At 45.1% G+C, this 16,882-nt stretch overlaps 1 protein-coding gene across 3 annotated transcripts in view; it reads right to left on the bottom strand.

Annotated features, from left to right (window-relative positions):
* CCNY (cyclin Y) overlaps window positions 1–16,882 on the bottom strand; it is a 131,234-nt gene that overhangs the window by 33,364 nt on the left and 80,988 nt on the right. The window contains exons 1-2 of one of the 3 annotated variants that reach the window (XM_028494827.2): window positions 7,465–7,600; window positions 4,535–4,609 (exon numbers count right to left, since the gene is read on the bottom strand). The exons of 1 other annotated variant lie outside the window; for it this stretch is intronic. In XM_028494827.2, the coding sequence (XP_028350628.1) occupies window positions 4,535–4,609; window positions 7,465–7,477 (88 nt within the window). In that variant the 5' untranslated portion in view covers window positions 7,478–7,600. Of the gene's footprint in view, window positions 1–4,534; window positions 4,610–7,464; window positions 7,601–16,882 lie in introns of those variants that run through there. One more of the 3 variants, XM_024129613.3, reaches the window with a different exon arrangement.

Genomic DNA, 16,882 nt, shown 5'->3' with positions numbered 1-16,882 from the left:
GAAAAGCAGAGCTCATATTTTAATTTCTGAATTTTAGTCTTTCTACTTTGGCTTCAAGTCATTCAAGGGACAAGTTGTTTTTATTCCTTTAAATATTTCAAGGAACTCCTGAAAAACACACAGATCACACATTCACTCACACACACACACAAACACACACACAGAGGTTTTCATTTTTGTCCAACTTCTTCTTAAAGCAAAGAACTTTTCTAAAAACCAAACTAATTAAAAGAAAAAAAGATATAGTTTGACTGTTTTCTCCTAATACTTAAGAGTAGGCGCTCATGTCTTTGAAAACAGCAAATTAAAATGGAATAGAAAAGGAAAAGACACAATCAACTGCAATTCTCCCCCACAAGCAGAAATGAGAGCACGAAAAGGCCAGGTTGAGCAGACTAATCTCTCACAGGCACCTCCTCTCCCACTACAAGGAGCCCTTGGTCCCTTCTTTGTTGAGTGGTTCTCGTACAAAGAAAGTCCACACTGACATCTCACATGTGTGAGGAAATGACCGCGAGAGCAGTCCTTTGGGCTTGGGACAGGACCTTCCTAACTTCAGCCAGCTGGGGAGGCCTTCCGTGATCACGGTCAGCCCAGCCTAAATCTCTTTGCTACTCAGAGGGAAAAGGAACTTAACAGCCAGGAAGCTCCTAATGACTTAATGCAGGCACATCTAAAGCAGAATCACGGAACAGCTGGTGGCAGGGAGCGTGGCAGGCAGAGCCTGGCTGCCAGGCCGAGTGCTGGGGAAGGAAGGAGGACGAGGGTCTGTAGAGCAGAGAGCTGTGAGGGCCGTGGTCTGGGCGGAGCTGCCCCAGCATAACTGCCATGGCCCCATCCATGGTCTCCCACCCGCAAGCCTATCCTGAACTGCAAAGGAGCACATCGACCTCAAGAAGAGATCACCAGATTCAAATGAAAATGTGTGCTTATAAGCTCACATTACAACACTTCTTCCAAGGTTGGGGTCAGGGGGGCACAACTGGAGCGCGTGGAACCCACAGGTTTTAACTGCTCTAGTGCTCCTGGAAGTGGAGGGAGTACTGCAAGGCAATGGAAGTTTACCCAAGTGAAGACAGATCACAATCAAATCAAGAATGTCTCCTGGCTTTGTCTTTTCCTCCTTTCAACCACCTAGGGTGAACACATCCTCTGTATTAGGCAGAGCAAGGCAAAGGGATACTGAGATCCAATATCACACGTTCCGTTCCCTCCAGGAGCTCGTTGGTGATACACAGGAGGAAATTGTTTTAAATACCACAATATGGTTCAGATATGAAGAAACTATTCACAGGCTACCCTCAGGACCACTTAATCTAGCCTGAGGGGTCAAAAACACCTTCAAGGAGGAAATGATAGCAGAAATGAGCCTTGAAGACCGAAGAGATGAGCTGTGTGGAAGACAGAAGGGAAAACCCAGCTAAACGCAAAGGAGCAGGAGGCGAGTGGCGCCCTGGGGTTACCGCAAGTGATCCAGTGTGGCGGACACAGTGCAAAAGGAGACAGGCTGGAAATGAAGGCGGCGGACGGACCTCCAACGGCCTGTATATCACGATAAGCCGTTTGGAGTTTAACACCAAGGCAACTGGGGAACCACAAAAAAGTTTTAGCAAGGAAGTGACATAATCAGATCTGATTTACAGAAAGTCTCTTCACCTAGCAGCAGCGTAGACACAGGACTGGGAAGGGTAAAGGTCAAAGGCCAGGCCAGAGGCTGCGGCAGGAATCTAAGTGAGAAATTATGAGTCTGGACTGAGGTGGCAGCAACAGGCATGTTGGAAAGAGTAGTCAGATTAAGGAGACACTGAAGAGGTAAAAACTGATACACTTTCGATTAACCTGGATGCAATGGTGGCTGATAAATGTTTAACAGATGCCTTTTAAATAAAAGAAAAAGAATGCCCTGACTTGTAGCATTTGCCAATTTCCATGCTGTAAACACTGCCATCATGGCTGTTTCGAACTCCTGGCCTGCTGTCACTGATCCTGGAGCTGGAAGAAATGAGCATTGGTCGGCTCCAGCACCATGGCCAGCAGGCCAGCACCAGAAGAGGGAAGAGCCTTCTCCGGCTTGGGGAGAGGGAAAGGCAGGAGGTGAACCCCAGTTACTAAGTTCTGTTTGGGACACACTGAGTTAGAGGAACCAACAGCCTTCAGTGTAAAGATGTCCAGCAGCCAACTGGACAGACGGATTTTGAATACTGCAGAGCAAAATCTGGCTGGACATTCTAGTTGACATGGAAGCCGCAAGGAACTGTACGTAGGCCAAAAAGATAAGAGGGTAAAAGCACATAACCCTAGAAAACACTAACATCAGAGGGATAAATGGAGAAGCTGATTAAGATGTCTGAGAAGCACCTTAAAGAAACAGGGGAACGTTTCTCAGGACCCATTTCCAAATAGCCAGTTCTCTGTGATCAACTCACCAAAGAATGAACTCTTTAAAGTTACCAAATTTACCTATTTTAAAAAACCTATTTCTTTTCATCATCTATAAAGCAAGTGTTCATTAGTTGGACTTGTCTTCAGCAATCTGGCCTGTGTGAGCAAGTGCCACATGAGAGCGGAGGCCACCGGAGGCCATGTCCTCAGCAGCCTCAGCGGTCACACCACAGAATGGGGGGAGGGAGGAGAAGATCAGTGGGAAAGCAAAGGGAAAGAGGAGGAGGAGGCAGCCCCAGAGCATTCACTCAGCAGGTGGGAGACGGTGTCAGTTATTTTTCCTTTTCTTGTTTCTAACCTGTGAGACTCAAGCAGGTTTACACCGAAAGGAAAGAGCCAGCATTTGAGAAACTGAAGCAAAAAACAGAAGGATCAGAGTCACTGATACCCTGACGATCCAGACAGGAGAGGAAGGGGACGAGAGGTGGAGCAGAGATGAAGGGGAAGCTACAAGTCCCTGACTCACCCCCGGAGATGCTGTTAGGTCGGAGAATCCTGCCATCCCTCTCCCCGTGGCAACCAAGATATGTGTCATCTACTTAGAGGCTCTAACGCCATTCCACACGAATCTAGGTAGAAAAGTTTCTGACTGATGTTGGTCTGTACCCTAAATTCACAGGAAGCAAGAACCAAATCTGAAAGTATGCCAGTCGTGTAACTTGTTTTCACAGCACTACATTCAGCGCAAAAAATTGCTTTTGGTTCCCATTTTTCATTGTCCCAAACCCTCACCCCATTGCCACTTTCCTGCCTGGCAATACCCTACCCCTCCCAATGGGCTCCCACTTCACCAGGTGAAGAAAAGATGTCTTGTTTTGTTTTTACCCAATACATTCTAAACTTATTTCACAAGTATTTGATACCTACGACGATTTATTCTCACTCTTGGAAACACTGTTTTTATAATAAATGCACCAAATTCTCTCAAATCAAGTCAGTGGTCTGCTTAATTAAAGAGCGCCAATATTATATCAGCATTATACTACATCAAAGTTGTCACCTAAGCATAACTGAGGAGTTATCAGTTCTTATAAATGAACTTACTGTCTTAAATATGTTTATTTTTTAGTCATTTTAGGACTCTGTCAAAATTAGAGCTTAGCAATTTGCCAAAAGAGTCAGGGCTAGAATCACTAGGGCTCCAGCACTGTAATATAACATCTTCATCACTGTATCATCATTTAACAAATTCCTCCCACTATTCTTTTTTTTTTTTTTTTTTAATTTATTTCATTTATTTATTTTTGGCTGCTTTGGGTCTTCATTGCTGTGCAAAGGCTTTCTCTAGTTGTGGTGCTCAGGCTTCTCCTGGCAGTGGCTTCTCTTGTTGCAGAGCATGGGCTCTAAGCACACGGGCTCAGCAGTTGTGGCGCACGGGCTTAGTTGCTCCATGACATGTGGGATCTTCCCGGACCAGGGATCGAACCCGTGACCCCTGCACTGGCAGGCGGATTCTTAACCACTGTGCCACCAGGGAAGTCCCCGGAAGTCCCCTTCCGCTACTCTTTTCTACAGGAATCCTACTGAGAGACTGTGTTCACCATACTGTGTGTTTTATCTCTCCTTTACAGTGAGATTAGCCAAGGGCTGAAAAGAGTGGAAAAATCCCCCAGGAGAAATTCCATGCCACAGAACAAATTGGTTAGCAGGAGTTTGACAGAAAGAAAACATCTACCCCTAGTGTACAGGCTCAGTTCGGCTCTCAAATGACACAACAGAGACAACGGCGCCTTAATTTAGGGTTGTATTATGCCTTCTTTTACATACTAATACTTCTGATCTTTAGAGAATTTATGCAAAGATCAATTTTTAAAGGAAAATTTCTGACTCTTGGGGTAGAAACTACTTAGAATTAATCCAGCTGATTGGCAAAATGAGGACAGTTGCTTGAAATAGTAAATTCTAAAAGCATAACTATAAAATAAAGAAACCCCAAGGGAACCACCACCAAACAATATCCTTAAGGGTCACTAAAGGGGATTCTATTTTTATCCTGAGAATCACATCTAGTGGGAAATCAAGACAGGCTAGTTACCAACATAAGTCTTCTTTAAAAAAAAAAAAAAGAAGCATAAATATATCAGTAACCTACCATCCGTCTGAGATTTACTGAGGAATATTGTGCTGGCCCGAGGATGGTCTGAAGGATTGAATTCCATGTTCAAATCTTTAAAGAAAGAAAAAGAAAATAAATGAATATCCATCTGATAACTAAAGGGAGTCAAGATTTTCAATCTTAAATGACCAATACATTCCAGGATTCTGGAAAAAACCAACAGTTACTGTGCTAACAGATTCTTCTAGGTTCAACTGAGAACACTGCTATTTAGAAACTTGAGAAAGTCATACATAAAAATCAGACACTTGGCTGGAGATCTATTAGCCGAAAACCCCATTTTCTTTTTAAAAGTCTGCTCTGCACCCAGGATACTACAGAATAGCAGGACAAAGTCCTAACACGTAATTAAGGAGAGTTATGTGCTACAACTGACTCATCTAAACCCCCGGTTAAGCGAGTGATATTTCCTTGTTAAAGTGACTAAAACAGGTGATACCTCAGCCAAATCGGCATCTACACACTCTGCTTAATTAAGACTGTCCTTTTCTGAAAACTTAATCCTTTAGAGCAAAAGCTCAAGTTGGCCATCTGTGGGCATAATCTGGGCCATGGACGGTAAGTTTTGTTTGACTCATTCATTTTCTTTCCTTTGTAAAAAATCTGAGCCAATAGATAATGATTTTTACATTTCAAACACATACCACAAAGGAAAAAAGAAGGTCTGTGTTTCCAGCTTTTCTTGAGAAATCAGATCATTGGCAACACCGGGCCCCAACACAGTGGTCACCACTGGCAGGACCTGAGACCCGAGCGCCCCCAAGCGCCCCGTCCTCACCCTCTGCCTCACTTCGTACCCCTTCTTCCCCCACTGGCTCTGTAATCCTGCCTTAGAACAGTCTCCAAGGGCTACAGGCTGGTCAGTCCAGTAAAAACAATTAGAATCCGATCAGAGAAGAGTTCTTCCAATTAAAAAAAAAAAAGATTCCACAGGGAAAGAATGGTTAAGCAAAACAAACGAATAAAGTTAGAGGAGGGAAGAGAGAAGATCAAAAATAATGGAGGGACTTTCCTGGTGGCGCGGTGGTTAAGAATCCGCCTGCCAATGCAGGGGACACAGGTTCACGCCCTGGTCCGGGAAGGTCCCACATGCTGCGGAGCAACTAAGTCCGTGCGCCACAACTACTAAGCCTGCGCTCTAGAGCCCACGAGCCACAACTACTGAGCCCATGTGCTGCAACTACTGAAGCCCATGTGCCTAGAGCCCATGCTCCACAACAAGAGAAGCCACCGCAATGAGAAGCCCACGCACCGCAACGAAGAGTAGCCCCTGCTCGCCGCAACTAGAGAAATGCCCACGCGCAGCAACGAAGACCCAACACAGCCAAAAATAAATAAATAAATTTATTTATTTTTCTAAAAAACGGAAAGTCAGAATGGTCTTCAAATCAGCTTCCAACATCAGAATGAAAACTATTTTGAGTTCCATTATTTCAGTAAATTTGCAAAGAAATCTAATCACCACCAATAAAACCAGATGGTATCTATCCTTAGTTTAATAGCTAACCCAGTCAAAGATAAAAGGAAAGAAAAAACAAGGATGGCCACATGTATCCTGGAGGCAACACCTGTCAGAGACCCCTTGGCAGACCTCTGAGGTGAGGCCTCTTCCTACATCAACTGATAGCTCGCTGCACTACAGCTGCTCACCTCCCGCTGGGGGCTTGGGGAAAGCAACACCTGAATCGCAAACGCTATCTTAATTATCTGGTCCTTTTTCTGCAACAAGTATTAAAGTTATATATAGTGGTTTCACAGCTGAAGGCATTAAGGGATTTTGATGGAAGGAGAAAGAGGAAACACTTAATTTTTCAAACTTGCTTCCGTTTGTACTAGATAAAGTTAGGCCAGAAATTTCTGGTAAAAATGAGTCTTTGTGAGGAGCCTGACCAGAACGCTCGCTTATGTCCCGGGTGGTTTCCTGCATGGGTGACAGGCCAGGTTATCATTTCTACCCATTCAATGATACAGAGCAAGTCAGGAAGAGTTCAGAGGAGCCTTCAAGCTGTGGGCTTGACATGATGTCACAGATGAGGCAAGTGAGGCCAAGAGAGCTAAGTGTCGAGCGGGGTGATAACAGAATGTGGGTTGGGAGCTGTGGTCTCCAGCGGCAAGTCCAGAGTTTCCCCCACCGTCCCTGTTAGGCCAGACCTTGCTCAGATCCCCAGTGCCCCAAAAGGCCTGGAGCCTGAAACAGGAGGGAAGTACAGGCTGATGCGGAGGGAAATCCAGAAGCCCCTAAAGCTGGCTTCCAAGTTCTCCCTGGAATTTAAGTTTTAGGATCTAGATCCTGGATGAGATAACCAGGAAGTTTCCACAAAGAGAAAAATCAAGGACTTGTTTCTGGACACAGGGCAATGCAATGTTGCTGAAGGAAACAGATCATCAGTTAAATTTTATGTGAAAGCACGTCCAAATGTTTACACTTGTTGGGGGCAACATCTCAAGAGCTGCCAGGACATTACTTAAAAAAGGATTTAACAGCAAGTTGGTGTGCATTTTCTCCAATCCTAAGCAGATTCATATTCCATAACTGGCGTGCACAGTAAACCCTACGCCCAGGTGCAAGCCAACAGGCCAAGTTCCCAAGTTCATGCAGGCCAGGCCTGAAGGGACAGAGTGCTCAGGGCGCCCTTGCTGTGAAGGAGGGCCAGCCACAGAGGCCGGATTACCTAGCCTGACTTAAATATGCAAAACGGCACCAAACAAAGGTACAAGGAACTGCCAGGCGTTTCCTAAGACAGGGAGCAGCCCCAGATCTTGAAGAGAAATACAGAAAGTTATTCACAGTGTGTGCTTTGGCAAGGGAACTCCAACTTTGCGGGGGAGGGGGGGGAACAAAAATGGGAAAAGGCAGCCTTCTCACAAGCCAAGCAAAATAAACCTGCTGTGTCACTCAAACTTACAGTCTGAAGTCATGACAAACCGCTACTTTGGCCATGAAGAAATAATTCCCCACGCTGCAGAGTCAGGGATCGGGCACAACAAACTAAACTCGAGCACATTCCGAGGAAGGCGGCGCTCCCCGTTGGCTCAGGGGTGCTTCTGAATTGCAAGAATTAAAAAGAAGAAATTCACAGGCTATTACGCTTTAAATTAGAGATTATGGATGAAATAAACCCCCTGCTAAAGAATGCCAAGCACTCTGCTACAGTCGGTTCTGACAGTATAGTACCTATTTTGAAGTCACCACCATGTCAAGTACTCCTCTGCCCCCCAAGCCCCTCCTGGAGACTCCCAGGGCCCCAGCTCTTCCCCAGACGGGCCTTCCCAGAGCACACACAGCTCCCACCTGCCCCCATCGAGCTCCTGAAGTACCTGAGTGCTAACCCGCCCAGAAGAGGAATAACTTATAAAATCTAAATATTTACTTGGTTGGGACTTCCCTGGTGGCGCAGTGGTTGGGAATCCGACTGCCGATGCAGGGGACACGTGTTCGAGCCCTGGTCCGGGAAGACCCCACATGCCGCGGAGCAACTAAGCCCGTGCGCCACAACTACTGAAGCCCGCGCGCCTAGAACCCACGCTCCGCAGCAAGAGAAGCCCCCGCTCTCCGCAACTAGAGAAAGCCCGCACACGGCAACGAAGACCCAACGCAGCCAGAAACAAACAAATAAATAAGTATTTACTTGGCTGGGTGCCACTTCAGCGTCGTATGAACAGAGGTCACTGCCCTTACTGAAGAGTGAATCCCCATCCCCGAGAAAGACACCGAGATGAGCTGGGTGGTGACACACACGGGGGCCAACAGCTCTGTAGGAAGGTCAGCACAGCCTACAGGATGACTTACAATTTAGTCACCACCAGTGCACAGGACCAGCTAGTGAACAATGAGGAGAGAAGATTCTGACCAAATCCTGTGAGAAAGAGAGTAGTGTGCTTAAAACAAAAGCGCTCAAACAAAGCAATGGACTCTTAAGAGTCAAAAATTTTACACTGCTTTTTTCTCCCCCTGGCAAGGCTATACAGTTGGATTCGGTTAAATTGAACACTACGCCAGGTATTGTGTTCAGTCCTGCTGTTACCAAAAGACTACTCTGGGGTGGTAACCATGTCTGTGTCTTCACCTTTCCGGTTCTCCACACAAACTATCTCATGGTCATAAGAATGCATTCTTCATTTTCAAAGGGCTATAGTCAATTAATGGTAAGACAAAACATGTATTTAGATGCCTTCATAATGCATCACATGTTATTTCTGTCACAGAGATGCCTTCATAATTAAACTGTGGAGGGGTAAATGAGCATTCTATTAGATACCACGAATATCACCACTGGGGGGTGGTAAAGGCCAGTCCAACCTGCCACACTTTTCACTCATTCAACAAACCATCACTGAGCATCTTCTGGGTACCAGGTACTGCTGAGTTCCACATCCTGAAGATACAGAATTGAACAAAACAGATCAAGTCCCCGATCTCCTAGAGTATCCTTCTAAGCTGAAGGTGAGAAGTACCAGTAAAGAAAACAACAAGGATGGAAGACCATCAAGAATACTCAATAAATTCTAAAACCCACATCCAGAAAGCTGAAAGCTGACAATCCTGGAGTTCTAGGAATCATTCATTCGCCAAAGAGAGGCTCAAATGGTGGAGTAAAAGTAACACATTTTATAAGGTGGAAGATCTAGATATGAATTCATCTCTGCTAGCTCTATGGCCTCGGGCAAACTGCCATCCTATTCCAGGTTTCATTCCCTCAGCTATAAAGCAGGCGAGTAACACCTTACCTGGAGGAGTGCTGTGAGAATAGCAGTTATGCAACAAAAAGCAATTAAGTAGCACTCCCACCACAAAATAGGAGCCCCATAAACAATGCTATTAAAATTTTAGGGTACTGAAAAACAGTGTGCCCCAGCATCTGGCTCAGTGCTGAAGACACAAGTCAAACCTGGAGACAGTTAAGATGTGTTAAACCTCCGTCATCCAATCTCTGCTCCCTAAGGAGTCCTGACGTTCACATCTTCGGCATTCCCTGCTGGTGACAGAGGTCCTCCTACCTCTTACAATGACAAGATGATCCATCATGACAAGATAAACCAGCCTCTGAGGCGGGGGTACTTCAGCGAGAAAAGGCAGTTTTAGGAAATGTGACAGAATTCCTAGGGTTGACTTCAACCTAATGCTTAGGAAGCAGTTTGGAACCACGACTTCTTTATGCTGATGATAATTACTAAGACACATGTCAAATTAAAATACTAACAGAACATTCTAAGAGTCTACTGCCAGACTATCAGGTGATAACAGAAACACTCAGTCACACTGCTTTCAGTCCACGTTTCAGCTAAGTAAAAGGCATGATAGGATTCCTTTATTCAAAACTGAAACTAAATCGAACAGCTGGGAACCTAGTGTAATTCAGCAATGCAGTCAGCCCTCCATGCCCGCGGGGTCTGCACCCATGGGTTCAACCAACCTTTGGTCAAAAATATTTGGAAAAAAAAATTCCAGAAAGTTCCAAAAAACAAAACTTGAATTTGCCACACATAGGCAACTTCTTGTATAACATTTCTATTGCATATTTACAATTATTTATATAAAATTTAACATAGTATTAGGTATTATAAGTAATCTAGAGATGACAAAGTATACAGGAGGATGTGGTGGGTTATATGCAAATACTATGCCATTTTATATAAGGGACTTGAGCATCCATGGATTTTGGAACCGATTCCCAATGAATACCAAGGGATGACTATATTCTCCCATGCCACATAATGTAGTTTTTTTTGTCCTTTCCACAGATGTCACACCATTGTTCATCTCAGCTTCTAAAACAGCACCCATGCTATAAAAGATCCGTGTGATAAAATAATGCCTAAGATAAGTGGGAGTCATAATCCATCACTGATGGTTTGGAAATTTAGAAAAAGGAAAACAGAACAGTGCAGCAAGGCCTAAACTGTGCTGGGTCTACTTTGGATAGAAGAGGAAACATAAAAGACAACCTGGGGCTTCCCTGGTGGCACAGTGGTTAAGAATCCGTCTGCCAATGCAGGGGACACAGGTTCGAGCCCTGGTCCGGGAAGATCCCACATGCCGCGGAGCAACTAAGCCCGTGCGCCACAACTACTGAGCCCACGTGCCTAGAGCCTGTGCTCTGCAACAAGAGAAGCCACCGCAATGAGATGCCTGCACACCACAACGAAGAGTAGCCCCTGCTCGCCTCACCTAGAGAAAGCCCGCGTGCAGCAACGAAGACCCAACGCAGCCAAAATAAAATAAAATAAATTTATTTAAAAAAAAAAAAGACAACCTGCAAAATCAGAGACCTCCTACCTCCTACCTCCTTTCTCTGCATTGCCAGCCCCAGGTTGATCACTGTTCCAACAAATCATCCAAAAGATGGGCTGTTCACTTCAGCCTCGACAATATCAGTGAGTAGAGCCCAAAGGATTCAAGGATCCTGTGATCCCTCAATAGTTTTGGTAACTCGGTGGTAGAAAGTCAACTTAGATTCGAAGGCCAACTGTGGTCAGCTAACAATCCCAAACTTAATCTTAAGATGATTCCATCAGGTCTCTTTCCTATCTGTAGACAAATATTTGAGATGGTCATAATCTCAAACTTTTAATTTCAATTTTAAGTAGTCATATTGCTAAGTGTGACTAGGGTCTGCAAAGCAATGATGAAAAATCAACAAATAAAGCAAATAAATGTGAAATAAATTTATTTAACATTATAATTTAAAATTTATTTAACACTATAAACAAATAAATGTTAATTTTAAATGAGGTTGGTTTACTTTTATTTTTTAGTTACTATTGACCCACTGCCTGAAAATCAGTGATTATCTCCATTCGTTAGGGCCAATGAGACCAAACTACAGAGCTTGACCCCCTGGTTTGCTCCATGCAGTTGCCACCAGGCAAGCCCCAAACCCAGGAGCCCGCATCAGCATCCCTATTTATAACTTCTGTAGCTGGTGCCGTGGCAGCAAACTGCTGGTACTTCAATTCCAGTTAATTCCAAAGCCATCTTTTGTACCCCCCACCCCCGACTTCACGTTTATTCTTTACGATTATTCTAACGCACTCAGATTGAGTTATTTTCCATTCTCACTCTCCACGTTGATCCGTGAGTACATGTCCCGGGGTGCACCCCTCTGTGTGGTGGGCCTCCAGCCTGGGTCTGCGCCGGGACGTATGTGTCTCTGTGTGCACCTCTCTGTGAACACACATCTGACTCCCATTCATGTGCTCTCTCCCTCTCCAGATGGAGATGTCTCTCCATCTCCCTCTTTCCAACCTGTCTCTCAGTCAGTCTCTCTTCTACTCACTCTTTTTCTCTCCCCATATGTTTCCTCTTTCCCTCCCTCACCCTCTCTCCAGTCTTTCCACTGTCTCTTTCAAATATTCTGTGTTAACATGAACCAAAGGAGAGAAAGATCCTAACGTTTAAGACTAAAGACAGATTGTTCCACCAATATAGCAGACTAGATGACCTAAAAGCTCTCACACTACAAGCACTTAGAAATGTGAGATAAAACATAAGACATCCATTTAAAAGCCTAGAGCGTGTAGCTAGGGAAATGGCCGGAGGCTCTAATCAAAAAGAGAACTGGAGTCTTCCGGCAGGACAAGGGCTTCCCAGCTTTGTGAGCTGGGTCTTCGGCTTCAACCAAGGTGACCACAACGTCTTGGTTCACACCTATTACCCTGGTATAATTACCGATTCTATCCTCTTTACTTAACTATGTCTTGATTTGGAAGTCACCTTGTTTTAATGTCCTGCAGGATAGGATATAAGCCAGTAGAGTGGATACAAGCTAGAAAAGATGATTTTATATATGTCTGGAACCCTCGAAGAGCTACAATTACAACAAAAACTGAATTAGAAAATAAAAGTTATCTATGAACCCAGATGAAAAAGGAGCTGGGCCTTAGTGGGGGAAATGTCTCCCAGCACCCCAGTAACTGGTAACCACAGGTCTGTCTGTATCTCTATCATGGTTCTGGAGTTCCCCTCTACTCTGCACGTGTAGTGCAGGGAACCCTGTGACAAGAAATTTACACCAAACTGGTCACATGCCAGTGAGATCCCTGGGTGCCTGGCAGAAGTAACTGCAAACCGCTCTGGAGAAGCCTGTGTCCCTGAACCCCACCAGACGATGCCCTCTGAAGACAGGCTCACCATGCCAAATGGCAAGACACAGAGGAAACGATCCATCACAAGCAAGGGTCAAGAGACACAACAAATGGCAGGACTGGCCCTAGAGAACTTGCGGTAACAGAGCTGGCTAGAGACCATAAAATCGGCATACGCTGCAGTATTTAAAGTCCAGCAGAGAACAAGATAAAAAACGTACAGTTGAAAACTAGAAGACTGAATTCTGGTTTCTGCTTGGCCACTTGAGCAAATCATGTTACTTCTCTGAGTCTCAATAAATAAGGATGATGGTAACAGTAACGCTCTGACAGGCCACTGGGTCCTGTGATGATCAGAGACAGTACAGGGTAAAGCCAGTGGGATTCGGGGGCCCCACCTAAAGGCTGAGTGGGGTCCTCATCCCCTCCAATCAGTACCAACTGAGGACAGGAACCCTGTGTACAAAGTCCAAATGCTCAACAATAATTAACAAACAAGCTGAATAATGGAAATACATAAAAGAATGATCAAGTGAAGTAGCTCTTTTCAGCTTTTTTAAAAAGGAAAGAAAAAGGAAAAGAAAAACTGGCAAGGACCAACCATTAACTCATATGTAGATTAATTCAAAAAGAATCTCCTAGCAACCAGCCCCTCCTGAGGCATGAATTAGTGCTATCACTGAAACAGGAAAAACACCACTTGGAATGCTGATATTTTAGTATCAGGCAAATAACTAGGTCTAGTATGGGCAACATTGATCAAATTGGCTACTGCAGACAACTGAAAAGTGTCCAAAATGACACCCTGAAAGCTAGTAGAGACATCTGAGTCCCTGTTATTACTTTATTCAACAGTTGACAAATCTTTATATCGAGAATCAACTCGATGTGTGCAAGAAATACAATGTGAAAGTCCCTGTGGCCCCCCCCAGTGTTTAGGTCTGGGGGTGGGGGAAGCGGACAGGCTGGGGCAGTGACAAGTGTTCTGCCAGGGGCAGTGCCATGGAGAGCCCAGGAGAGAGCTGAGGCTGCTGGGAAGCAAGTTACATTGTGTGTAGAGTGAGGGGTGGGGGGAAAGGGGGGCGCTGGGGATAAAAACATACATGCTCCAAGAACATTCAGCCCACAAAAAAGGTTTACTTATGCATTTTAGAAGCAGGCGGGATCGAATAACATCAGGGACAAAGTTACTGATGTTGAGATTTCCGGTTAACAAATCAGACATTATTTCCTCTTTCAAACACAAAACCACCGAAAGCCCATACTTGCCACAAAGAACACATAACACAAGCAAGAGGGTGGCAAGAGATCCTCAGATCAAATTCTCAACAAGTAACCCCAAGTGTTCCCCCAAAGGCAGCCACCACCAGACATGTAAATGAGGGTTACACCCGAAGCAGATGAAGAAAGTGCTAAAAACAGAAATCACAGCTATGTAAATCAGGAATTATCTGAAAGCACTTAAAGAAACTAAATAAACCAAATAAAAAACTAAAACAAGATTATAAAAGGATATCACACCAAAGACAGGAAAATAGAAGATACAATTCAGGAGACATACAGTGGAACCCTAGGTGTGAGAAAACCTGTTGGGTGGGTGACACCAGGATGTGGGCACCGGAGTACAGCACCCCAGGACTGTCAGAGGGGAGAGGAATGAGCTGGCCCCTACTTGAGTCAGACAGCACAACAGAACGGATGACAGAGGAAGAGCAACTCCACCTCTGCCACAGCCACTTCTATCCCGCAGAATCTGAAGATTGTTTTCTCGGTCCCAATGTGTCATCCTAGAGCACTTCTATGATTCCTGGCGGTCAAATTCATAGTCACGTCTGCAAGTGAGATCATCACCCATCGGTATTTTCCTCACTTTCAGACCTGATATATAGCTTATATTTTAGGAAGAAAAGGTTAAATCTAGAATTTACCTCCTACCTCAATCTACAACTACAACCTGCCTTTTGAACATTCCGATTCTGGGGGAAATAGAAAGAAAGGGAATACTGTGGCCTCTGAGGGTCACCTCAGACACAAGGAAATGGGATGCATAACTAATGATAAAATCTGAGATGCAACTGCCAAGGCAGAGTCGTTCTGCATTTAATCAAGTCTGTGGAGCTTCAGAGGGATGGATAACAGGCAGCCAGATGGACAAGATTTGCATTCAGAAAAGCCGCACCGGAAGATCCAAATGAATGTTCCTCAGAATCCTGCCATCAGATCTCCTGCCTGCTTTAATAAAACTTGAATTTAAACAATCACAAACCCAAAAAGGTTTAAACAATCCATTTTGTTTCTAAAGCTGAATCAACACTAAGGCAATGAGCCCAGCATGAGAGAAGCTCGGTGCTGCCTCTCTTCTGCTCCATTTGAGTGCTCAGCCCTGCTGCACATCTGGCTCCAGTCCAGGCTGCACAGAGACACGGAGAGGATGGGAACGCACAAGCCTTCCTTCCAAAACTATCTGGCGAATGGTGAATCCAACTTTACAACCCTGAGCGCGTGCTGAGTGCAAGCATACACACGCCAGGTACACGACAACCCTTACTCCTCTGCAAAACCTGAGACACCTAGCCAAGGGGGACATGCAGCCAAGGACCTAGTCTGCCATTAAAACGGTCATCATGACTGCAAAAGAGAAATGAGGCAGATGTACTCAGGTTCCCTGGCTTGCTAATCTAGTAAAGTGTTCAATAAAATGGGACAACGCCAGGGGCTCAGCACTAATCCTGAACCCTCTCCTCTCAAGACCTGGTGAGAGACCAGAGGGCGGGAGCCAGGCACTGCCGCTGAGCTCCAGGCTCCAGGGCCTGCCCAACGTCCCCAGGCCCGAGTGGAGGAGTAGAGGCAGCGGCCGGGGTGCTAGGCCTCCTCTCTGTGCTGGCAGCTCAGCTGCAACCCCATGGGGAGCACAGTGGGACCAGGCCCTCTGGCAGGTTCCTTGTGATGGAGAAGAGGAGGGGAGAATGCCACATTTATTCCATTTTTTTCCTACCGCAATCTACAAGGTTTGGTGAAATTTGATTTTTTAAAAATATTTATTTGGTTCGCCGGGTCTTAGTCTTTAGCTGCGGCATGCAAACTCTCAGTTGTGGCATGTGGGATGTAGTTCCCTGACCCGGGACTGAACCCAGGCCCCCTGTACTGGGAACGCGGAGTCTTAGCCACTGGGCCACCAAGGAAGTCCTGTGAAATTTGACTTTTAAGCCAATATTTTTCTCAGCATTCCAAGAAATCCATGGATCAACAAATATATCCTTGCTTTCTATTTTTGAATTTCAGTCAGCCAATGTGACTATGTTGAAAATAGGAAATGTCACTTGTCTGCATGATTCAATGAACTGTCCTTTGAGAAGAGAAAAATACTACCAGGGATTAGCTTGGATTTCAGTGATGCCTTCACCTGGTCGGGGTAAGAGGTATTTTCTTCCATAATTAGAATGTCCAAGAGAGTTCACTGAAATGTCATCCTGCCATGGTTACTATATCCAATGGAAGGGGAGAGTGTGCAGCTACATCAGGCCCTTTGAAACCCTTGGGTAAAAGAGTTACCAACATCGTCCTTCTGAGGAGTTAAGAGTGATGCAAGGTTGTGTGTAGTCACTGCCAGCCTCCTCCTCGCAGCGCCCAGTGTCCCGCCTCTGATCCCAGCAGGCTCGGGGTGCATAGCACCCCTCCCTCCATCTGGCCAGCAGGCAAAGGGCAAGGTTGTGAGGGGCTGAGAGAGGCGGGCAGACTGGCATCTCCAGCCGACCCTCCTCCAGGCCGCTGTGCAGATGTCCTTCAGTCTTGGGATTCTACCCTAGTGAGACGTTCTCACATGCAGACAAGGCTTTAAGCCCAAAGATGTTCATTACTGCATTATGTATAGTAGGAAAAAGAAAACTGTAAATAACCTAAATGTTCGGTAATGAGGGACTGAATAGCTAGGTGGCAAATGTACTATAAGGAAAAATTTGTAGCTATTAAAATAATAATAAATAAATATTTATAAAAAGCTCACACATTTGTAATTGGGGAAATACTTCTATTTATCATGCTAAGTGAAAAGGAAGATACAAAATTTTGTACACAGTGTCACCACAATTATATGCTAGCCAGGTTTGGGTTTTATTGTTTTGGTGGTGGTGGTTTTATTTTAAATAAATCCAGCTTTTAAAAGTACTAGAAGAGGGCTTCCCTGGTGGCACAGTGGTTGGGGGTCCGCCTGCCGGTGCAGGGGACATGGGTTCGTGCCCC

This window comes from Physeter macrocephalus, chromosome 11 (assembly GCF_002837175.3).
Source record: "Physeter macrocephalus isolate SW-GA chromosome 11, ASM283717v5, whole genome shotgun sequence".
Lineage (NCBI taxonomy): Eukaryota > Metazoa > Chordata > Mammalia > Artiodactyla > Physeteridae > Physeter > Physeter macrocephalus.
The sequence above is the reverse complement of the archived record's forward strand: the minus strand, read 5'-3'. Positions and strand labels throughout refer to the sequence as shown.